Here is a 24,630-nt window from a genome sequence, read left to right on the forward strand (position 1 = left end):
CCCTAACCCGTCGTTGTGCGCCTGTGCGGCGCTGTACACCTCCTCACGTCATGTCCGGTGCGACCGGAAGTGACCAGGGTAGGGAAATCTCACGAAGTAGGGCATTTCGGCATTTTTTCCCATAGGAATGTATTAGTGCCGGATCCAGCATTCAAAATATCGGAATGCCGGATCTGTCCTTCCAGTCTGCGCATGCGCAGACCGAAAAAAAAAGGTGAAATAAATAAATGCCATATCCGTTTTGCCGGAAAGACGGATCCGGCATTTCAATCCATTTTTCTGACTGATCAAGCATTTTTAAGATCAGTTGGCACACGTTTTGTCGGATCTGGCAGGCAGTTCCAGCGACGGAACTGCTTGCCGGATCACTCTGCCGCAAATGTGAAAGTACCCTTACTGTGATTTTCTGTTCCCATCAAAATGATAGCATGAAGCTCCTGCCACAGGACCCCTAAAACAGTGACAGGACCCTTATAACAGTGATAATGATTTGAGTGCTGTCCCTGGTTGGAACAATGTAACCATTGTTCTGATGGACAGGAGCACTGATATCTTAGCTCTTAGCTGATGTTTACTGCTGGGACTTTCTGCTCTGCTAGAGGCAAAAGAGCTGCTTCATTCAGTGTCTGAGCTCTGACCCGTTAACATGACTTTTGAACAGATCTGATAGTAGGCGAGCTGGAATAGCTTTACACCTCTTGTACACAGTAGCACATTCAAGCTACCGTCAAGTGCCATATGTATAGAGCTATTCTCCCCTACAAAAATGCGAGAAAAGCTCCATACATACGACATCTGATGGAGCATGCCATAATATGAAACCACAGGCATATGGAGGTACAGTGAAGACCCCATGTAATTCTATGGCTGCCCTATTATGGTTCTGCACATAATGGATCCATTATACAGCCATGCATAGGACCAAGAGTAGGCTCCATATTTTTGACATAGGCTAATTTTCATATATTTAGATGACATTTTCTGCAGGTCATGGCAGATGAGTTCATGCTGGGCCTTGCATAAAGTGCATATGTCAACAAAATGCTGTTTTTTTAATGTAATTGACTGGTCATTTCTGTATGGCATGGACCTCTGTCGTATCAGCCCTAATGGAAAGCACTGATTTACTTGGCACTTGGCCTCATTTCTTCCTTCACTTGAAGTGTTTTATTTAAAGCAGATTACTTTATTCACAATAGGGTAAAATAAGCTAGGCTTCTAAGAAGAGACCGCAGTGATCAAAGCAGGAGGAGATGAGAGTCTTCAAATTATGTCAATGGACGAGTCATATTCTGGAAAGCCCACTGTAAGAAGCAATCAAATGAACTCTGTCAGAGAAGAGAAATGGGCACATGAAGGCACAATCACAAGACAAACCAAAGATCCTTATCTATAAAGAGCAGCCAAAATCACTGTAAAATTCACTCACATTGTTATAACATCAAATAAATGGGGGAACAGCTATTACAATGAATGGGCATCACAATCACCACTCAGCCCAATGATGATCCCATGGAAATAAAAGTAGATCTGTCATCTGAATATAGTGCTATACTTTATGTAAGGCAGGATATTATAGATACAGATCAATAATTCTATTAGTCAAAATAGCAAAAAAAAATATTCTTCCATTTGGCTACTGGGGAGAAAGAATACAGCAGAACAATAGTTATGGGTCAGCTGTATTCATGAGGGCATCGCCCCTGCCTCCCCCAACCAATGTGATTCACAGGCTAGTCATTTAGGATCATCTTCCAGCAAACTGTCAACTAGGACCCTGAACATCAGTGGAAGGGCGAGACTTACAGAAAGACAGCAGTATGGCATCTAGGGCTAAAGGGAATGTCAGTGGAGTTGTGTGTTAATTTCCCAGGACATCCTCCTGTAACATTCTTCTATATGCCCAACCCCTGTTCAGTGGAGGCCATCATATAACTTTTTCTCTGTATTTAGGCATCTATGACTTAAAGTGCCTTCCAGGATAGTGCCAATACCCCCTCTAACACTGAGCAAAGCTGTTTGCAGAGGCTGAAAGGTGTGATGACTGTCACAGACATAATACATTGCAATACAGAAGTATTGCAAAGTATTATATGAGCGATCAAGTCCCCAAGTGAGACTAAAACAAAAAGTAACAAAAATGGAAGTGTTCATTAGCACCAGAGGACCAGGGAGTGGTGAAGGCTCTGTACTCACCACTTCCTGGGCCTTTGCCGAGGGCGCTCTGTGACCTCAAACTGTGCGGGTGTCGGGTCACAGCACAGCTGGCGGCAGGAAGAAGAGAGAGAGAGCGCTGAAAATGAGGAGCGTCTGTGTCCGGAGCAGGAGAGGTAAGTGGATTTTCTTATTTTATTTGCTCTGAGGCTGGGAGCTGATATATGGCTGGAAGCTAGGGGCTGATATATTGCTGGAGGCTGATATATGGCTGGAGACTTGGGGCTGATATATGTATGGAAAGAAGGAAACAGGTCAGCACTTCACCTTGGTATTGCACGCTGCACGGGAGAGGAGCAACCTCCAATGTATCAAAGATAAAGGAATCCCAGCTGCTGTGTCTTTGTGAATAAGCCTCTTTTTATTTTCTCAAAGTAGAATGTCCTACAACCAGGACCGGTTTCGGCATACAAGCCTTTCTCAACAGATACATCCAAAACAGAAAAATCAAGCTATATATAACATATAGTACCGCCCATCTAGGGACGTCTCCACCCATTCTAATGTGTGGTATTCAATTAATGATCAATCAAACTGATTAAACAAGGTGAGACAAAGTAACATATAACTGAAATTTATATTCTACCTTATTGAAGAATCTAAATGTTCATATTTATTCATATTTCCATCATAAGGCTGAGGTCTAGAGAAAGTGCATAAAAGTGTATATCAATCATCTATAATAAACGTATTAATCTGTTCACAACAATCTTATAAATGTATGACCTCATAGTCTCTGTTTAGACCCCTTGGATGCAGTGTATCCAAGGTGTGTATCCAAAAGGCCTCTCTTCTAAGGAGACGTCCTTTGATATCACCTCCTCTTCTAGGTCTCTTTATTTGTTCCAACACTTGAAACCGCAATTGTGCAACTGTGTGTTTACATTTTTCAAAATGATATGGGACCGGTAACATAAGTTTTTTTGTCCTTATGTCAGATTTATGCTTACTAATACGATCCCTCACTGCCTGCATTTGATTATATGAGAGCACTGTAAACAATGCAGGCAGGGGGAAGTACCCATCCGTGGCGTGGATATCCGTTGCTGTTTCAATATGGCTTTAGTACTACCTAAATCTGCTCGTACTATTTTGTCACGATAACTTTAAATTTAAAAAAACCCCTCTTATTTGTAATAAAAAGAATCCTAGTTATCGTAAGAAAATAGTACAAGCAGATTTAGGTAGTACTAAAGCCATATTGAAACAGCAACGGATATCCACGCCACGGATGGGTTCTTCCCCCTGCCTGCATTGTCTACAGTGCTCTCATATAATCAAAGGCTCTTCATTTCACCATCCACATACTGGGAAAAGCTTTGGAGTAAAAGTTTTTTTTACCTGTGACTCAGCAAACGTAATATACCTTATTAAATGTCCTTGTGGCCTTTTGTATGTGGGCGAGACAATGCAGGCAGTGAGGGATCGTATTAGTAAGCATAAATCTGACATAAGGACAAAAAAACCTATGTTACCGGTCCCATATCATTTTGAAAAATGTAAACACACAGTTGCACAATTGCGGTTTCAAGTGTTGGAACAAATAAAGAGACCTAGAAGAGGAGGTGATATCAAAGGACGTCTCCTTAGAAGAGAGGCCTTTTGGATACACACCTTGGATACGTTGCATCCAAGGGGTCTAAACAGAGACTATGAGGTCATACATTTATAAGATTGTTGTGAACAGATTAATACGTTTATTATAGATGATTGATATACACTTTTATGCACTTTCTCTAGACCTCAGCCTTATGATGGAAATATGAATAAATATGAACATTTAGATTCTTCAATAAGGTAGAATATAAATTTCAGTTATATGTTACTTTGTCTCACCTTGTTTAATCAGTTTGACTGATCATTAATTGAATACCACACATTAGAATGGGTGGAGACGTCCCTAGATGGGCGGTACTATATGTTATATATAGCTTAATTTTTCTGTTTTGGATGTATCTGTTGAGAAAGGCTTGTATGCCGAAACCGATCCTGGTTGTAGGACATTCTACTTTGAGAAAATAAAAAGAGGCTTATTCACAAAGACACAGCAGCTGGGATTCCTTTATCTTTGATATATGTAGGCTGATCTGAGGCACGTGGGTCTGATTTGAGACATGGGGGTCTGATCTGAAACATGGGGATCTGATCTGAAACATGGGAGTCTCATCTGAGGTCTGAATGGGGGGTCTTAATTATATTGAGGCTCATTCACATTGGGGCCTGACCTGAGGTATGATTGTGGGTCTGATCTGAGGTCTGATTGAGGGTCTTATTAACATTGGGGGTCTGATTGGGGCTGTGAGCTGAGGTCTGATTAACATTGGGGGTCTGATTGCTGGTCTGATCTGAGGTCTAATGAAAAATATTTTTTTCTTATTTTTTTTTATTATAATTTTTTATTCTGATTCATATAGATATATCAACATCATCGACATTACACAGTATTGTCAGAAATAGATACAGTTAGTCAGTATAGACCTGTTACAGATAGACCACAAATCAGCCTGTTAGGTTGTGCCATCAACATCTATTTAACTGTATAATAGAAAGGCGAATCCATTTTCTATGTGAAAAACAAAAATAAACTTCCCCTTGAACCCCTATCCCACAACGTAGCCTGTGAACAGTAACGTTTAGCACTGTGGGTAAATCCCCTCCAAAGATAAATCCCCTAGTTTGCCTAGCCTATTAGCTATCCTTTCCTTCATGAACCAGGTAGTTTCGGTGAATGGCTTAACCACCTCTCGGATTTCATACTGTGTAAGGCCTCTTTCACACTTGCGTTGTCCGGATCCGGCATGTACTCCACTTGCCGGAATTACACTCCGGATCCGGAAAAACGCAAGTGTACTGAAAGCATTTGAAGATGGAACCGTCTTCAAAATGCTTTCAGTGTTACTATGGCACCCAGGATGCTATTAAAGTCCTGGTTGCCATAGTAGGAGCGGGGAGCGGGGGAGCGGTATACTTACAGTCCGTGCGGCTCCCGGGGCGCTCCAGAATGACGTCAGAGCGCCCCATGCGCATGGATGACGTGTCCAATGCGATCACATGATCCATGCGCTTGGGGCGCCCTGACGTCACTCTGGAGCGCCTGGGGAGCCGCACGGACGGTAAGTATGCTGCTCTCCCGCTCCACTTTACCATGGCTGCCAGGACTTTAGCGTCCCGGCAGCCATGGTAACCATTCAGAAAAAGCTAAATGTCGGCTCCGGCAATGCGCCGAAACGACGTTTAGCTTAAGGCCGGATCCGGATCAATGCCTTTCAATGGGCATTAATTCCGGATCCGGCATTGCGGCAAGTGTTCCGGATTTTTGGCCGGAGCAAAAAGCGCAGCATGCTGCGGTATTTTCTCCGGCCAAAAAACGTTCCGTTCCGGAACTGAAGACATCCTGATGCATCCTGAACGGATTTCACTCCATTCAGAATGCATTAGGATAATCCTGATCAGGATTCTTCCGGCATAGAGCCCCGACGACGGAACTCTATGCCGGAAGACAAGAACGCAGGTGTGAAAGAGCCCTAAGAGACTTTTCAATAAAATCTTTCCATTTGTGGAAAAATCTTTTCGTGGCATTTTCTTTATTCCTTTCCGTGTCCAATCTGTCCATATACATAAGCACCTTCATTGTAGCTATCACCTCCTCTAGGGAGGGTAATTGTGGCTGCAGCCACTTTCTCAGCAATTTTTTTCTTATTGTCTTCCTCTAAAACCTAAGTGTGTCTTATGGGCTATGCTGGCCCGCATAGTGAGCTGTAGGGTGTATTTGGGCGTTATTTCATGCAAGGTGTCTCATCAGCCTGACATGACGAGTGGTGGCAGCTAAAACTGATTAATTTTGGATGTTGGAGTGCTGAGATAGGGAGGTCCAGCGTGACCTTGCAGGCTTGCAAAAAACAAGCCCTCACTCTGCTCCATCGATAAAAAATAAAATAAAATAAAAGTTATGCATGCATGTTGGAATAAAGGATTCTTTCACTCACTTGTGCCAACCATGCATTGACTGTATCGTGGATAACTCAGACCAAGCCCACAAGGGACGTGCACCTACCCTAAATGCTAGATGCTGCTGCTCAAATATCATTTAGCTATATGCCTATGTATAGAGGGAATAAGCCAGATTCAAATAGCTGAAATATTTTACTATAGTTAGGTACAAAGGTCTAGTATTTCAGCTGCATAGCCATTTAGGAGAGCCACATTATTATTTTAGCAAAGACGAACCTTGTGGTCAACAATTATGGAGTATAATAAGCTTCCAGTCTAAACCTACTCCACTAATATTATATGCCCCAATAGAGAAACATACTGAACCATATTCTAAGAAAATACAAGCTCATCTTTATTCAATTCTCATAGTTGTAAAATACATGAGAAAAGCAAAAGCATAGCTACAACACAAATAGGTGATGGTGCATATTAAATACTGCAGGGTAGAAATGCTACCAGTGCTAACATCCAATGTGCACACATATCTGCAAGCAAACAGCCTGGAGAATGGCGTTGAGGTCAGGTGCTCCGACTTGGTTTCTATCACTTCGCTCCTGTTGTTTCCGTCAACATTGTTCGGTGGGAGTGCGGGGAGATCAGCAAATGATGACCCATCCTAAGGAGAGGCCATCACTTAAAAAAGCCTGGACAACCCCTTTAATTTCCAAATATAGACAGATACAGACAAATCAAAGGTAGTCATTTACAAAGACCACAATTTCATCCCCTGTGCAGCAGAAGGAATCACCTCATTTATAATGAGGCATGCGCCTCGTCATAAATAAGGTGCACCTCCGGCAGTCTGTGCGCCTGGTGTAAACAACGACTCCAGTCCCTGACTGAAGTAGTATTTACTCATTTTTTACGCCTGTTTCCAGTAAAGTTGCCGGAGCCAAAGGCCCAGCCCCGCCACTCCCAAAAGGGCGAGGACAGCAAACAAACGATAATGCAAAACATACTGTCGTATGGGTGTTAAAAAGTTGCAAAAAGGGGTGTGCTGCCTTTGCAATGTATATTACATGCTTGGCACTCAGCAGTGTCTGTTTCTTTAAGACCCTCCATTTTCTTGAAGCCTAGGGGCGGGTCTTCTCTGTACCACTAGAGCTTGCTGGGACATATCCTGTTCAGTACAGCTCTAGTTACTGTAGTTACCAGATCCACAGGACATCTTAAAGCTATTACAGATTGCAAACCTGATGAACACCAAAGCCTGTGAGTAAAGGGCTTTTTCTAGTCAGCTTGTGTAGAGGGATGTTAGACATTGCAGATAGATAATGTGTGTTTCAGTGTAGTAAGCAAGCACATGTTAGTTAGGCCCTATCTTTTGTATTAGCTATGTATAATGTATGTTGCTTGAATAGCCATGCTTATATCTTTCTTTTTATGTTTGTTTCACAGTTTTACCTCACATATCATCTCATATTATATGAACACTATTGTACGCATTCCTGTTCATTATATCTCAGTAAAGATTGCATCAGTTCAGTAAACCAGCGCATCTTTCATTGGGATTCGGTTTATACTTGATGTTAAGCTGTGTACCTAAAGCAACACGCAGTCGAGACATTACAGTAAAAAGGCTTTAAAACATTGTCAGAAGCAGTTAAACAGCTTTGAATCGTCCTCCGCAGTAAAAGGACTAATAACTCCTTTCAGCCACGTGGAGTGAAGCTAAAGTGAAAGTAATTTCTCTCACTCACTACAACACTGATACTGCCTGTGTCCAGTCATCATCATTATCCACGCTGCCAGCTAAATCAAGATGCAGAACACAGAGAACAACACTCTGACAGTTAACCCTCAAGGCTCCTATAAGGAGGATGACACACACAGCTTGCCAAGAATCAAGTCTAGATGCACAACACTGTCTAGAGCATCCAGTCAAACAAATCTGACTTGAGCTAGCGCCAATTCAGCAAGATCTAAGCGTACTAGTTCTAGATGTTCAAGCATCACCAGTCGGTCATCGGCTAGCGACAAAGCAACTAAGGCAAGAGCAAAAGCAGAGGCAGCTTGCGCCATGGCTTCTTATGCGGAGCAGGAAGCTGAATTGATGAGAGAGCAAGCAAAAAGTGAATCTGAAGCACTTAAAAAGAAAGCAGAAGTGGAAGCATCTTTACACTTACTCAAACAGCAGAAAAACGCGGCAGCAGCCTTAGCCGAGGCAGAAGTTTTCACAAGGGCTGCTGAAGCTCAGTTCGATGGCATAGAAAACCAGATGTCATCCCACAGCGCAATCCAACGCACCCGTGAGTACGTACAGTCACAAGCAACCATGTACACCGACCAGCAGTCCAATGACGCACCTAGGTCTTCATTGACTCCACCAGCAATAAGCAACTTTGATACTACGCAACATTGCAAGACTAAATCAGAATCTCAGTGTAGGAAGTCAAGTGGTCGCATGCTCAGAGACCAATCTGCCAACCCTCCAAGAGTGCAAACGGATGCTCGCGTACTCCATCCTCAAGCAAATACAAGTCTGGATTATAGCAGAAAGACTTACAACAGACGAGAACAACCACCTAAACAAAGTGGATTCAGTCAAGCGCCTCATCAGCCTTACCAGCCGCAGTCATACCCTGAGTTTACATCTGAGAAGTATTCGCCAGACGCAACAAGTGCTATAGAAGTGGCAAAATTCCTGATGCACCGTGAGATAGTGGGCTCTGGTCTCATGAAATTCGATGACTGTCCAGAAAACTACTGGGCCTGGAGGTCATCTTTCCTGAGCGGTACCCAAGACTTAAATCTGACAGAGAAAGGAATGCTTGACCAGCTTGTCAGATGGCTAGGACCAGAGTCCACTGAGCAAGCCCAAAGGATCAGATCAGTACATGTTCATGACGCAGCAGCAGGACTTGCAATGGTGTGGCGGAGACTAGAACAATGCTATGGATCACCTGAAGTGATCGAGGATGCTCTTCTGAAAAGGATAGAAAACTATCCAAGAATAACAAATAAGGATTATCAAAAGCTGAGAGGTTTGGGAGACCTACTCTTAGAAATAGAAGCTGCTAAGTCTAGTGGATATCTGCCAGGTCTCTCATATCTGGATACAGCACGTGGAGTTGAGCCCATAATTGAGAAACTTCCTTACAACTTGCAAGAAAGGTGGGTAGCTCAAGCTTCAAGATACAAGAAAGATCATCGAGTTGCATTTCCACCGTTCGCCTTCTTCGCTGAATTCATAGAAGACCAAGCTGAAATACGCAATGACCCAAGCTTTGCTTTCCTGAACAAGAGAACGGCAAGCTTCCCAAAGGTAGAGCAGAAACCTCCAGGGCTTTACAAAGAACGCAGAGCAACAGTTTCTGTAAGGAAGACAGAAGTTCCGCCTGAATCTGCAGCCAATCAGGAAGACAACACAAGGAAGAAAGATGAGGAGCCAGATAAAATATGTCCTATCCACAACAAGCCTCATCCACTAAGAAAATGTCGCAGTTTCAGAAGTAAGACATTAGAAGAGCGCAAAGCTTATCTTAAAGACAATCGCATTTGTTTCAGATGCTGCGCTTCAATTCAGCATCTTGCAAAAGACTGTACAAAAACAATACAATGCGCAGAGTGTAACAGTAACAAACACTTGTCAACACTACACCCGGGACCACCACCATGGAACCAAGAAGTTCAGGCAACTCAAGAAGATCATGGTGGGGAGCAAGGCGAGAGTACAACGCCAGCAGTAACCTCAAAGTGTACTGAGATCTGTACAGAGCAGGGCCGCTCAAGATCATGCTCCAAGATATGCTTAGTCAAGGTGTATCCAGCAGGTTTCAGAGAAAAAGCAATCAAGATGTACACAGTCATGGATGAACAGAGTAACAGATCTCTGGCAAAAACAGAATTCTTTGACCTCTTCGGTGACAAAGGAAGTCCAACTCCATACACCTTGAAGACTTGTTCTGGAGTTGTAGAGACGATAGGGAGAAGAGCAAATAACTACATCATCGAGTCATTAGATGGAAAGACAAAGGTGACTCTACCTACTCTCATAGAATGTGATGAGATACCAGACGACAGGTCAGAGATTCCCACACCTGAAGTTGCCCGTCATCACCCTCATCTGGTGCGAATAGCAGACCAAATACCAGCACTAGATCCAGATGCTGCAATCACCCTTCTACTTGGGAGAGATATTCTCAGAGTGCACAAAGTCAGAGAACAGTACAATGGGCCACACAATGCACCATTTGCACAACGCCTTGATCTCGGATGGGTCATCGTTGGAGAAGTATGTCTAGACGGACTGCACAAACCAGCAAAGGTAAATGTCTACAGAACACATCTGTTGCAGAATGGTCGTACATCTTGTCTTTGCCCATGTACCAACAGTCTACACATTAAAGAGAGATTAGATAACCCAACACATCATCGGAGTATCCAGAGGTGCATGGAAGACTTAGCCTCAACTGGAAATACAGATGAACTGGGTTGTAAGGTGTTTGAAAGAACACGAGACGACGACAAGCCAGCACCCTCGGTAGAAGATACCCTCTTCCTCGAGATCATGGACAGAGAAGTCTACAGAGACAAGTCAGGCAGCTGGGTAGCCCCTCTACCCTTCCGGTCACCACGCCATCGCCTTCCTGACAACAGGGTACAAGCAGAGAAATGCTTCAGTTTGTTGCAGCGCACTCTACAAAGAAAGCCAAATATGAAGAAACACTTCCAAGCCTTCATGCAAAAGATTTTTGACAACGAGCAGGCAGAAAGGGCACCACCACTACAAGAAAACCAAGAACACTGGTACTTACCAATATTTGGGGTGTATCATCCTCAGAAACCAGGTCAGATACGTGTAGTATTTGACTCTAGTGCGAAGCACGAAGGCATCTCACTAAATGACGTCCTTCTCAGCGGACCTGACCTAAACAACACACTCCTTGGAGTACTCATCAGGTTCAGAAAAGAACTTGTAGCAGTAACAGCAGATGTACAACAGATGTTGTACTGTTTCTTCGTTCGAGAAGATCACAGAGACTACTTAAGGTTCCTGTGGTATGCAGACAATGACTTTAACAAAGACATCACAGAGTATAGGATGAAGGTACATGTGTTTGGAAACAGCCCTTCCCCAGCTGTAGCTATCTACAACCTGAAACGAGCAGCACAGCAAGGTGAAAGACATGGTCAAGAAGCCAAACAGTTCGTCATGAAGAATTTCTACGTGGACGATGGACTTGCTTCTTTCTCCAGCAACGAAGAAGCTATTAACGTCCTGAAAAGTACAAAAGAAATGTTGGCAGAATCCAACATAAGATTGAACAAGGTAGCTTCCAACAGCTACAGAGTCATGGAAGCATTTCCAATGGAAGACCGTGCTAAAGACCTCAAAGACTTAGATCTAGGAACAGAATCACCACCCTTGCAAAGAAGTCTTGGGCTTAGTTGGGACCTAAAGACTGACAGTTTCACCTTCAGGGTCTCCAGAGAAGAGAAACCATTCACAAAAAGAGGTGTCCTATCTACAGTCAACAGTCTTTATGACCCCCTGGGATTCGTAGCACCCATCATCATGCAAGGCAAAGCTCTTTTAAGACAGATCACTACTGAGCAGGAACAAATTGACTGGGACGTACTTCTTCCTGAAGAGAAGCAAATGCAGTGGAAGTTGTGGAAAGACTCATTGTTTGAGCTTGAACAACTCAACATTCCAAGACCGTACGTATTTGTTTCCTTGTCTGCTACAAAGAGGAGAGAATTATGCGTATTCTCTGATGCTTCCACTATGGCTATCGCAGCTGTAACTTACCTTAGGGTAATAGACACTGAGGGACAAAGCCATGTTGGGTTCATCATGGGAAAATCTAAACTAGCTCCCAAACCTGCTCACACTGTCCCACATCTAGAACTTTGTGCTGCTGTCTTAGCGGTAGAGATGGCAGACATGATTACGACTGAACTGGACATTGAGATCCATGCAGTGAACTTTTATACGGACAGCAAGATTGTGTTAGGATATATTCACAACGCTTCAAAAAGATTTTACACATACGTGACCAACAGAGTGACACGTATCAGAAAGTCTACAAGTCCAGATCAGTGGCATCACATCAGCACGGACAAGAACCCAGCGGATCATGGGACAAGATTGGTGTCAGCCGCTGTACTCAAGCAAACTAACTGGTTCGTAGGTCCATCGTTTCTTGGTAAGCCAGAAACCAAAGAGACTACTCAGGTAGAGACATTTCAGCTCATAGAACCAGATCAAGACAAAGAGGTAAGACCTCAAGTTGCAGTTTGCAAGACTTTAGTTACCAGAGACAGTCTGGGCACCCATAGATTTGAAAGGTTTTCCAGTTGGAAGTCGCTGACCCGTGCAATCGGAAAACTTATCTGTTTAGCCAGATACTCCTGCAGAGCTACTAATACTGATCAGCGTAGCAACGACCATCTTGAACAAGCCAAGGTTGCGATCATCAAATGCTTCCAGCAGGAAGTCTTTAAAGAAGAAATTCAAAGCCTTCTGAAAAAGGAAGAGATTTCTCGACACAGTTCGCTCAAGAAGTTGAACCCTATCCTCGACGAAGACGAAGTACTAAGAATTGGAGGTCGTTTGTCGGCAGCGGATATGACTATCCAAGAGAGACATCCCTTCATCATACCTAAGAATCATCACATCGCTCTTCTTCTGGTAAGACACTATCATGAGCAAGTTGCACATCAAGGACGACACTTCCCTGAAGGAGCGGTACGGTCAGCAGGATTGTGGATCATAGGAGGTAAGAGACTAGTCTCCAACGTGATCAGCAAATGCGTTACCTGTAAGAAGATTAGAGGGAAACTTGAGGTTCAGAAGATGTCAAACTTACCTGCAGACAGACTTGCTTCAGATCCTCCGTTCACTCACGTAGGTCTAGACGTTTTTGGACCATGGAACATCTCTTCTCGCAAGACCAGAGGAGGCAGTGCCGAAAGTAAACGTTAGGCTGTTCTGTTCTCTTGCCTGAGTACTAGAGCAGTTCATATTGAAGTGATTAAATCTTTATCCACTTCAAGTTTCATCAATGCCTTGAGAAGATTCTTCTCTATCAGAGGACCAGCGAAATTGATTCGTTCAGACCGCGGCACAAACTTTATTGGGGCCTGCAAGGAGTTGAAGATCATCTCTACAGACTCTGAAACAGGTTCCTATCTTCAAGATCAAGGATGTACTTGGACTTTTAATCCTCCACACGCATCGCATATGGGAGGAGCCTGGGAGAGGATGATTGGAGTAGCTCGTCGTATTCTGGATGCCATGCTCCTGAAGGTTGGGTCTTCTCGCCTCACTCATGAAGCTTTGACTACACTAATGGCTGAAGTCGTGGCCATTATGAACGCCAGACCTTTGGTTCCAGTGTCTACAGATCCGGAGATGCCGTCAGTCTTGACACCCGCAATGCTGCTGACCCAGAAGATGGAACCAGTGACAGCTCCCACAGGAGACTTTGACCTCAAGGACTTGTATACCAAGCAATAGAGACAAGTTCAAAGCCTTGCGGACATTTTCTGGAAGAGGTGGGGACAGGAATACCTGGTGACACTCCAGCCACGCAAGAAATGGCAAGATGACAAACCCAACTTACAAGTTGGAGACATTGTCTTATTAAAAGACACTCAGGCCCACAGGAACGAATGGCCTATTGGACTCATTGTGGGGACTGATCCTAGTAGTGATGCTAGAGTTAGAAAGGTTGAAGTTAGAATTGTTAGACAGGGCATTCCCAAGGTGTATGCTAGGCCAATTTCTGAAGTAGTTTTACTTCTGTCCAAAGGTTAGTGACATAACTAAAGGTATGCCAGGTGGGGAGTGTGCTGCCTTTGCAATGTATATTACATGCTTGGCACTCAGCAGTGTCTGTTTCTTTAAGACCCTCCATTTTCTTGAAGCCTAGGGGCGGGTCTTCTCTGTACCACTAGAGCTTGCTGGGACATATCCTGTTCAGTACAGCTCTAGTTACTGTAGTTACCAGATCCACAGGACATCTTAAAGCTATTACAGATTGCAAAGCTGATGAACACCAAAGCCTGTGAGTAAAGGGGTTTTTCTAGTCAGCTTGTGTAGAGGGATGTTAGACATTGCAGATAGATAATGTGTGTTTCAGTGTAGTAAGCAAGCACATGTTAGTTAGGCCCTATCTTTTGTATTAGCTATGTATAATGTATGTTGCTTGAATAGCCATGCTTATATCTTTCTTTTTATGTTTGTTTCACAGTTTTACCTCACATATCATCTCATATTATATGAACACTATTGTACGCATTCCTGTTCATTATATCTCAGTAAAGATTGCATCAGTTCAGTAAACCAGCGCATCTTTCATTGGGATTCGGTTTATACTTGATGTTAAGCTGTGTACCTAAAGCAACACGCAGTTGAGACATTACAAGGGGTCTTGCAAAAACTGGTTTAAAAATGTTTGTAAATGACCCCCAATGTGCATTTGTATTGTGGCTTTGTCTTCTTTCTTTCTTTTTTTGATACCTACGAGGCTTGAATAAAGATGAAATTGTATTTCCTTAGACAATGGTTCTGTGTGATTTCCTTTCGGGGTGTTTATCATTTGAACGGTACACGGAACACTTTATTTTTTATTGGGCCTGGTCATTTGGATTGTCTTACTAGTTCTATGATAGAGAATGCACAACATAACCCCATGATACTGACCTCAGAAATAAGGCATTCCAGTTCATGTCGGCTCAATGTCAGGTTGCTGCCAATAGTATCCGTCACACCCTGAGACTGAGAATAAATGAATAACTAATAAAAAAATTATATACTATCATTTACAGAAATTAATACACAATTGAACTGATAGCTGTACATATACGGTACATTCAAATATTGTGTGCTTACACAGCAGGAGACAGCAGCAAGATGCTACAAGATGATTGATTATTGATTGATTATTTGGGGCCCTGCAGAGACTGTGAGGAGGTGGGTCCCTGGGAAAAGGAGATACTGGCCTACCCCCCTCTATACCTATAAGTTATCTCTGCTGCCGGATGGATCTATAATAATACCCTGGGTAGTTTCTTAAATAATCTACCCAGTTTTTATATGAGCATAGGCTGGTTGAGATACTGTATGCTGCCTATCTATATGTAGCGCAGCCATTATACTGTGTCATGTGCTGCTGTTCAAGGGGTGGGAAACTGGGGGTCCACCTTGCTTAGGGGCCCACCTGGGGATTCACCTGTACCCCAGTGAGCCAGTCCGAGCCTGGGATAGGTCATGAATGTTGGTGGAGATCTGACACCCAGCACCCCCATCGATCAGCTACAATGCCCAGCTGCGGGGTGAAGTTCAGGAATTTCTTTCCCCTTAAGTGGGGAAAATTGGCTTCTACCTCTGGATCAACTTGCCTTTGTCTTCCTCTTGATCAACTTGCAGGATAACAGGCCAAACTGGATGGACAGATGTCTTTTTTCAGCCTTATAAACTATGTTACTATGTAATGGCCAGTCCTTCTCAGTGTGTCAGGTGCCAGAAGCAATATAACCCTAACCATGTGCAGTAAAGTCTAAAGCCATATGTGTGTGTTACTTTTACTGTCTCTGTCCAAGCACTTGTGGTCTACATCCTTCTGCAAAAATTCTATGTTTTTTTTCCATCACAGGCTGGTTCTTAGCAAAGCTGCTTTTCTGCAAGCTTTTACTCACAGGGATGGTGTCTCCTTGGAGAATTCCTTTCTCTTACTTCAGCTTGCGTTGCTTTCACTAACAGCAGCATACACGTCTTCACTCTTGGCTGACTTGCCAATAACTACTCACTAGCCAAGGGAAAGTGGGGCCAGCCTACCACCCGCCCGGCAACTATTACTAAGAACTGCCAGTTAACTGTTTACTTTCCATATACAGCCTTTTGGAATACATACTGCACAGTAAAGTCACATTAGCCATGTGTACCACTGGAAATGCATAGTTAGCATACATTAATCCTTTTTAGGCCCCATTCACACGTCCGCAATTTCGTTCCACATTTTGCGGAACGAAATTGCGGACCCATTTATTATCCGCTTTTCCATTCCCGAAAAAAATAGAACATGTCCTATTCTTGTCAGCAATTGCGGACAAGAATAGGCATATTCTATTGGTGCCGGCGATGTGCGGTCCGCAAAATGCAGAATGCACATTGCCGGTGTTACGGACGTGTGAATGGGGCCTAACAGTGAACCATTTTAGGTTATAACCTTAACTCTTTAACAGTGAACCATAGCATTAACCCTTTGGCAGTGAACCAGCGGGTCACTCACTATCCTTCAATTACCTTGTGCATTAACGATCCTTTTTCATGATAGCTGTCTTTCCTTGGACCACTTGGTAGATACTAACCACTGCATACCAGGAGCAGCTCACAAGACCTGTTGTTTTGGAGATGCTGTCACCCAGTCATTACATTTTGGTTTTTGTGAAAGTCGCTTAGATGCTTACACTTGTTCCTTGCTTCCATCACAACCTCACTAACTGTTTACATGCTGCCTAATATATCCCACCCTTGACAGATGCCATGGTCACCAGATAATCAATGTTATTCACTTCTTTTGTCTAATTGTGTATAAGGTGATATGATATGGAGGTTAATGCCTCTTTTACATATGGCATGTCACTGTACATACGGTATTTTGTGGTTATCTTGTTCCGTGCTCAGCGGTCTGGTATTCAGAACTTCTCAAACACCAGGTAACATAGTACAAGGTCCATGTCCTTTGTAGATAAAATTCCTGCCATAGGGTTTCACTGAATGAACAATAGATCAGAATTCAACTAATGAACTACTCACCTTAGCTTCAGCCATTTCTTGCTGTAAAAATCCAGACCCTGGCATCATGTCTCCTCGAGCTGGTCCAAATGGAGGACAGCGTTCTGCTCTAGGTGCTGAAGGAGGAGGCCTCTCAAACTGATGTACATTGCTGACCCCAGAACAGGCTTCTTGCAGGAGGCTGCCCTCAGCCGGGTGTAACTGGGATTGAACATTATTTGGAAGAGGAACCTGTGGCACTACTGCAGTGTAGCTCTGAATATGGGGTGGATGTGCAAGAGTGTGAACTTTTTGGGAGTTCCTAACTTGGGGCCCAAGAGGAAGCTGTGTGCAAATCTGTGGCAGAGGGGTTTGAGAGGGACATGGGCGTGATAGTAAAGGAGGACCATTCAGGGGTTTAGGCAGGGGCTGATGGGAGCTCTGCGTCTGCAGCTGAGAGTAGGCTTGGGATGTGGGACACATTTTAGGTTGGGATGTTTGCTGGTTGTATATCTGGTGCTGATCAGAGCACAGCTGTGTGTTCTGTATTACACTGCAAGAAAAAAGAGCATTCACAGCATTATTATGGTCAGTGGTCGGTGACACTTTTCCTGGAGGTCTCACAATGACCATATATTTCACGGTCGCCTATATATTTCACATGTAATGATTTCAATGGGTGCCGTGTATTTCTATGTTCCTCTTGCTGTTATAATCACCTGAACCCTGGTTATTCTGATCATCATGGGTAAAGCTGCTTGACCAAAGGCCATTGTTATGACTGAAAAACATACCTGCGTGCACGTTTCAATTTTAAAGTGAAGAATCCCTTGGATAAAATGTGCGCTTTGTAGTGTATGTGACACTCCTCGTATCTCCTAATATTGTAAGATCTAACGGGCAGGGTCATTAAAGGGGTTGTCTCATCTGAGACATTAGTGGCAATACGCTAGGCTCGGCTAGCAAATGGGTCCGCAAATGGGTCCGCATTCGTTCCGCAAATTTGCGGAACGGGTGCGGACCCATTCATTCTCTATGGGGACGGAATGGATGCAGACAGCACACAGTGTGCTGTCAGCATCCGCATTTGCGGAGCTCGGCCCCGATCTTCAGGTCCGCAGCTCCGCAAAAGATAGAACATGTCCTATTCTTGTCCGCAGCTGCGGACAAGAATAGGCATTTCTATAGGGGTGCCGGGCGGGTGTGTTGTAGATCCGCAATTTGCGGGTCCGCAACACACCACGGAGGTGTGAATGGAGCCTTACACAGACTGATGCAAACTTATTTTGGGAGGAACGACTGCTATAAAGCTGCTCCACCCTCATTCAGTTCAAATGATTATCGGCAGCACATCCCTGATTACACAGGGAGATGCGCTCCTGATAATGGTGTAGCTAAAAGATGCAAATGGGTATTTGCTTGTTTATTGTCTGCTCAATTGTACAGGCCAGTTATCAGGAATGAGCGTTCCTATGAATGCTTGTTCCTGATAATTGGCCCAAAAAGTGTTTGGCCTCTTTCACACGGGCGTTACAGATTGGGGCTGGATAGGATGCGGGTGCGTGGTGGGGAATTTGTGTGAGTGAGCACACAATTTCAGTCAGTTTTCACTGCGATTGCGTTGCGTGGTTCAGTTTTTTCCGCGCGAGTGCAATGCATTTTGCACGCGTGTGAGAAAAAACTGAATGTGGTATCCAGGCCCGAACTTCTTCACAGATGTTCGGGTTTCAGTTAGGTGTTCTGTAGATTTTATTATTTTCCCTTATAACATGGTTATAAGGGAAAATAATAGCATTCTTTAATACAGAATGCTTAGTAGAAGGTCAATAGAGGGTTAAAAATAAAATAAAAAATTAACTTGCCTCCTCCATAGCTGCCGGTCTCTGCTCTTTCTTCTGGACCTGTGGTGACGTCACTGGGCTCATCATATGGTCCAATCACATGGTGATGGACCATGTGATGTAACGTCACCACAGTTCCTTTAGCCGGCAGCTCATGATTAAAGCAGTAAGAAGAGACCGGCAACTACACGATCAAGAGGAGGAGGTGAGTTAATTATTATTTTTTTTTAATCCCTAAATCCACATTTTACTAAGCATTCTGCATTGAGAATGCTATTATTTTACCTTATAACCATGTATAAGGGAAAATAATAAAGATCGGGTCCCCATCCCGATCGTCACCTAGCAACCATGCGTGAAAATCGCACCGCATCCGCACTTGCTTGCGGATGCTTGCGATTTTCACGCAGCCCTATTCACTTGGGGCCTGCGTTGCGCGAAAAACGCACAAAATATAGCATGCTGCGATTTTCACTCAACGCACAAGTGATGCGTGAAAATCACCGCTCATGTGCACAGCCCCATAGAAATGAATGGGTCCGGATTCAGTGCAGGCGCAATGCGAAATCTCGCCCGTGTGAAAGAGGCCTTTGGTTTAATAAGGCCCTAATTGAAAAGAACTACTACGGGATATGATGAGAGTATATACACAGTGCCAGCGCTATTATTGTTTCTAATGTCTTTATATTTTCTCAACTATTATTATTATATTTCTCTAATTATTACCTGTATGACTCACTGTTCTCTGGGAGGACCTGACTGTCCGTGCTGCTTTCCATTGCTGAATTCTGTGTAGCCTCCTGTGAAGACAGAACAAATACTATAAATTTTCTTGTGCTACTGACTAATTTATAGAATTAGTTTCACAAAACAGATCTAATCTATAGTTTTTACCAAATGGCAACACTGATAAAATTTATCATGGCCTTTCTGTCAGAAAAGTCACCAAAAAATGCCTTAGGCCCCTTTCACATGAGCGAGTGCAGCGTGTGACGTGAACGCGTAGCACCCGAACTGAATCCTGACCCATCTATTAATGGGTCTGTGAACATGAGCGTTTTTTTTTTTCACACATCATTTCTGCGTTGTGTGAGAATCGCAGCATATTCTATATTCTGCGTTTTTCACACAGCCCTGGCCCCAAAGAAGTGAATGGGGCTTCAGTGAAAAACGGATGTAACCTGGACGCAGTCTGGGTGCAATGCGTTTTTCACTGATGGTAGCTAGGAGATGCTGTTTGTAAATCTTCAGTTGTTTTTAACGGGCGTGAAAAACAGCTTAAAACTGATCGCACGCTCGTGGGAAAAAATGAACAACCGAATGCAATTTCAGACAAAACTGACTGAACTTGCTTGCGAAATGGTGCAAGTTTTTACGGAACGCACCCTGAACGCATCCTGACACAATCCGTATCGTTCGTGTGAAAGGGGCCTTAGGGCGTCCTAGTAGATCTGGTAATGCTCACACCAGTGCAGATCTTTGAACTGCCTCTGTGATCTGACTGCTACAATACCATCTACAGACAGATCAACTCCTAAAATGGTTTACAAAATCATGAGCCACTTACAGTCTGCATCATAGCATCCTTATCACTGGGGTCCTTGCATCTGCCTGCCAGTGGTCCATCTTTCTTGCAAGAGTCACATCTCCATGTTCCACTAAAAAGACCGCAGAAAGATAAGAGAGTTTGTAAAACATTTGTACTTACCAGTGGAACTAAGGAAGACTTTTTCTTTTAGTGTAGTTAAAGGGGTATTACAGTAAAAACAAGAAAAAATCAAATAAAACTGCTTTAACTCACCTCCCCGATCCCCCACCATGGCCGTTCCAATGGTTCCCAATGTGCTCCACTTCCTGCTGACTACTCAACACGGCGTCAGATGGCAGGGAATGCCCCTCTGCCAATCACTGGCTGCACTGATTACCCTCCTCAGCCAGTGATTGGTTTGTTCCTAGAATTCCCAGCCATTTCCTGATTTGTCAAGATGTCAGCAGAAGTGGAGCAAAGTACAGCCGTGACTGGGGATCAGAAAGGTGAGTAACAGTTTATTTTTTTTAAAGCAATAGAATTGTTCTTTTATTTTGCTAGAATACCCCTTTAAACTCTTCTACCACGGGCCAGTTTTCACCTTCCTGCCCGGCCATTTGTCTCAAATCTGACATGTGTCACCTTATGTGGTAATAATTTTGGAACGCTTTTACTTATCCAGGCCATTCTGAGACCGTTTTCTCATGACACATTGTACTTCATGACAGTGGCTAATTTGAGTCAATATATTTCACCTTTATTTATAAAACAAAATCCCAAATTTACCAAACATTTGGAAAAATTCGCAATTTTCCTCATAAGAATTGTTCTTACTTTACATTTCCCATATGTCTACTTTATGTTGGCGTCATTTTGTAAGTGTAATTTTATTTTTTATGTTTGGATTAGAATTTTAGAAAACTTTTAAGAAAATTTCCAAAACCCACTTTTTTAAGGACCAATTCAGCTATGAAGTCACTTTCTGAGGCTTACATGATAGAAACCACCCATACACTACCCTCTTGTAGAAACTACACCCCTCAAGTTATTCAAAAATGAGTTTACAAACTTTGATAACCCTTCAGGTGTTCCACAAAAATTTAAGGAATATACAGTAGAGGAGAAATTCCAAAATTTCACTTTTTTTTGCAGATTTTCCATTTTAATCTACATGTATATTTTCCTGTAAGGCAGCAAGGATTAACAGCCAAACAAAACTCAATATGTATTACCCTTATTCTGCTGTTTACAGAAACTACCCACATGTGGTTGTAAACTGCTGTATGGGCACATGGCAGGGCTCAGAAGGGAAGGAGCAACATATGGATTTTAGAGGGCAGATGTCGCTGGGATAATTTTAAGTTGCCATGTCGCTTTTGAAGCCCCCCTGATGCACCCCAACATTCCAGTTTTGTTTGTACTATTTTGGGGTACATATGATTTTTGAGTAAATCGTTTTTATTGGCGTTTTAGTGGGACAAAAAGAAAAAGCCATATACCGTAGTATTTTGATGTACAACAATATATGCCTATACAATAGGCTTACTTATAGAACGCCATTATACATAGGTAATTTGCATAGTAAGAGTGGGGTATGATAAGATCCGTAACAAATAGACCATAACAGTGAGGGGTAAGGGGGGGAGGGAAAGGGGGGAAGGGAAAGAGGGGCAGTGAGGTAATAGTAGTCGTAATCTAACATAGTTGAGGGGCGAGTGCCTATCTGATTTCCGTTGTTCCACTCTTGTCCTAGGTAGGTGGAGTATCTCTGTAATTCAGGGGGAATAGTTGGGGTTATGGAACCATGGACCCCAAGTGAGTTGCCTGGATTTGAGGGAGATAATCGTGGGTGGCATTGAGTGTTCATACCTGCATGACGTGTTGACCTCTTGTATGACCTCAGCTATGGTTGGTGAGGCTAGTTGCTTCCAGTGACGTGTAATAATCAGCTTAGCGCTGAGTAGGTTATGTCCCACAACGTTACTGCGTGCTGGGGGGATTTTGTTGTGTATACCCAAGAACAAGAGAGCCAATTCAGGAAGAGGTTCTATAATCTGGGCTGATATCCCAGAAATCAAGTCAAAGACACTGTGCCAGTAGGGGGTGAGTATGGGGCATGCCCACAGAATGTGAAGTAGGGAGCCTCTAGCGCCGCATCCTCTCCAGCAATGGGGGGGGGGGGGAGGATGAGGGGTAGATTGTATTCAGTCTCTGTGGAGTAAAGTACCAATGTAGGAGGGTCTTCAGCTCCGCTTCGTAGTGGGTGACGCATTTGAAGTTAGAAACCAGGAATCTGATAGCTAGAACCCAGTCCTCATCTAGGAAGGACTTAACTATAGTTCCCATTTTTTAATGGGTAAAGTTTTGGTGAAAGTGGCTTTATCTCCTAATATGTCGTACACATATCGCGTTGTGTGTTTTTTTAAAGAGGGACGGGAATTGAAATAGTCTCAATATGTCAGAGTTTATTGGGGGTGGAGATTGTGTAATTTTTGCAATAATGTGTCGGATTCTTAGGTAGTTATAGAATTCTGTATGCGGCAATGTGAATAAGTGGTGAAGTGAGTCAAAGGGGAGGAGTCGGCCGTCTGACATGATTTGAGATATGGAAGTGATCCCTTTTCCTCGCCAATTTGTCAGGTTAATGTCAGAGATGTTTAGTTCCAGTGTTCTTATAGTGGCTTGTGGTAGGAGGGCGGAGTGTGAGTCATTCTGTGTTCTGTGAATTGTGGACCATAGGTTGCTAACATGTGTTATCGTTAGTAGGTTGCTATGTGGCTGGGATGGGTTCCACAACAAATGGATCAAATAGTCTTTTAAAGTGGCGTGTTTTATTGTGTGTGATTCGATCTGGATCCATGCTTTTGTGTCATCTGGGGTCCACCATTCCCGGGCGAAGGAGAGTGCTATTGCTCGGAAGTAGTCCTTAATATCAGGGAGGCCTAGTCCACCAGCATGTTTTTTCTTGGACAATAATGCCCGTGCTACTATGGGTTTGGTTGGTCCCCAGATGTACTTACCCAGAATCGTCTGCTTTTTTGAAAAATGTAGTAGGGACCGGGAGGGCATGAAATATATATATAAGCTTGGGGAGGGTCATCATTTGGAAAGATGCTACTCTACCCACCCAGGACAATGCTTTGATAGAGAAGCTGTTAAAGTTATTCAACATGGTGGCTAGAAGGGGGTGGTAGTTTCCACTATAAAGTAGAAGGCAAGGCGAAGTAATCTTAACTCCCAGGTATGGGAGCTCTGATATTTGCCAGTCCAGATCATGGAAGGATTTTAAAGAGGCTACTTCTCTCGGCGGTATGTTAATAGGGAGAGCTTGAGATTTAGTGTTGTTAATCTTATAGTAGGAAAGGGATCCGTAATGTGAGATCGTTTTGAGGGCGGTGTCTAGAGAGTTGATAGGGTCAGTTAATGTGAGGATGATATCATCTGCATAGAGTGTGATTTTATGGGATCTTCCTCCCATTTCTACTCCAGCTATTGAAGGTGAGTTCCTTATGGTCTGTGCCAAGGGTTCCAGTGCCAGAATAAACAATAAAGGTCCGTTAGTAATTCCAAATGGATCTGACACTACTCCGTTAACCCAGACTTTCGCGGAGGGAGAAGAGTATAAGCTGTGAATAGCCTGTAGTATTTGTCCCGAAAAGCCCATATGACGGAGAGTAGAAAATGTGTAATCCCAGTGCAGGCGATCAAACGCTTTTTCTGCATCTAATGGGATCGCAAGCATTGGGGGATTATGCATTTCAGCGTAATTAAAAAAGTCTACAATCCGTCTAGTGTTATTAGATGCTTGTCGACCAGTCACAAATCCAGTTTGGTCAGGGTGGATCAGTGAAGGGAGGAGTAGAGCTAATCTATTGGCAATGATCTTGGCAAAAAAAATTATGTCGGAATTAAGCAGTGAGATAGGCTGGAAGTTCTGGGGTGTGTCTGGTACTTTGCCAGGTTTTGGGATAGTGACTATTAATGCTTCCAACATGTCCGGGGGGAAAGAGTGTCCCTCTTGTACCGCATTAAACATTTCCAGCATGTAGGGAGCAAGAACAGGTTGAAATTGGCGAAAGTATTCATTAGAGAGTCCATCGGGACCTGGGGATTTGCCCATAGGGAGTGATGTAATTACCTTTATAATTTCTGTGATTGAAAATGGTGCATTGAGGGACTGCAATTGTGGTTGGGTGAGAGTGGGAAGGGACGCCTGTGAGAGGAATTTCTCCACTAAAGTAGAGTAAGTTTCAGGTAGAGGGGTGCTATCTTTTAGGTTGTAGAGTGTTTGATAGTACATTTTAAATTGGTTGGGAATGTCTCGGGGA

General features: G+C 43.4%; 1 protein-coding gene across 1 annotated transcript in view; it reads right to left on the reverse strand.

The window, feature by feature from the left end:
- Positions 1–314: 314 nt before the first annotated feature.
- LOC120997684 (autoimmune regulator-like) overlaps positions 315–24,630 on the reverse strand; it is a 60,936-nt gene continuing 36,620 nt past the window's right edge. The window contains exons 10-14 of the mRNA XM_040427906.1: positions 20,342–20,432; positions 19,516–19,574; positions 16,976–17,489; positions 14,861–14,929; positions 315–1,328 (exon numbers count right to left, since the gene is read on the reverse strand). Of these exons, the coding sequence (XP_040283840.1) occupies positions 1,269–1,328; positions 14,861–14,929; positions 16,976–17,489; positions 19,516–19,574; positions 20,342–20,432 (793 nt within the window). The 3' untranslated portion in view covers positions 315–1,268. The remainder of the gene's footprint in view (positions 1,329–14,860; positions 14,930–16,975; positions 17,490–19,515; positions 19,575–20,341; positions 20,433–24,630) is intronic.

The sequence above is a fragment of the Bufo bufo genome, chromosome 4 (genome assembly GCF_905171765.1).
Source record: "Bufo bufo chromosome 4, aBufBuf1.1, whole genome shotgun sequence".
Taxonomy (NCBI): Eukaryota; Metazoa; Chordata; class Amphibia; order Anura; family Bufonidae; genus Bufo; species Bufo bufo.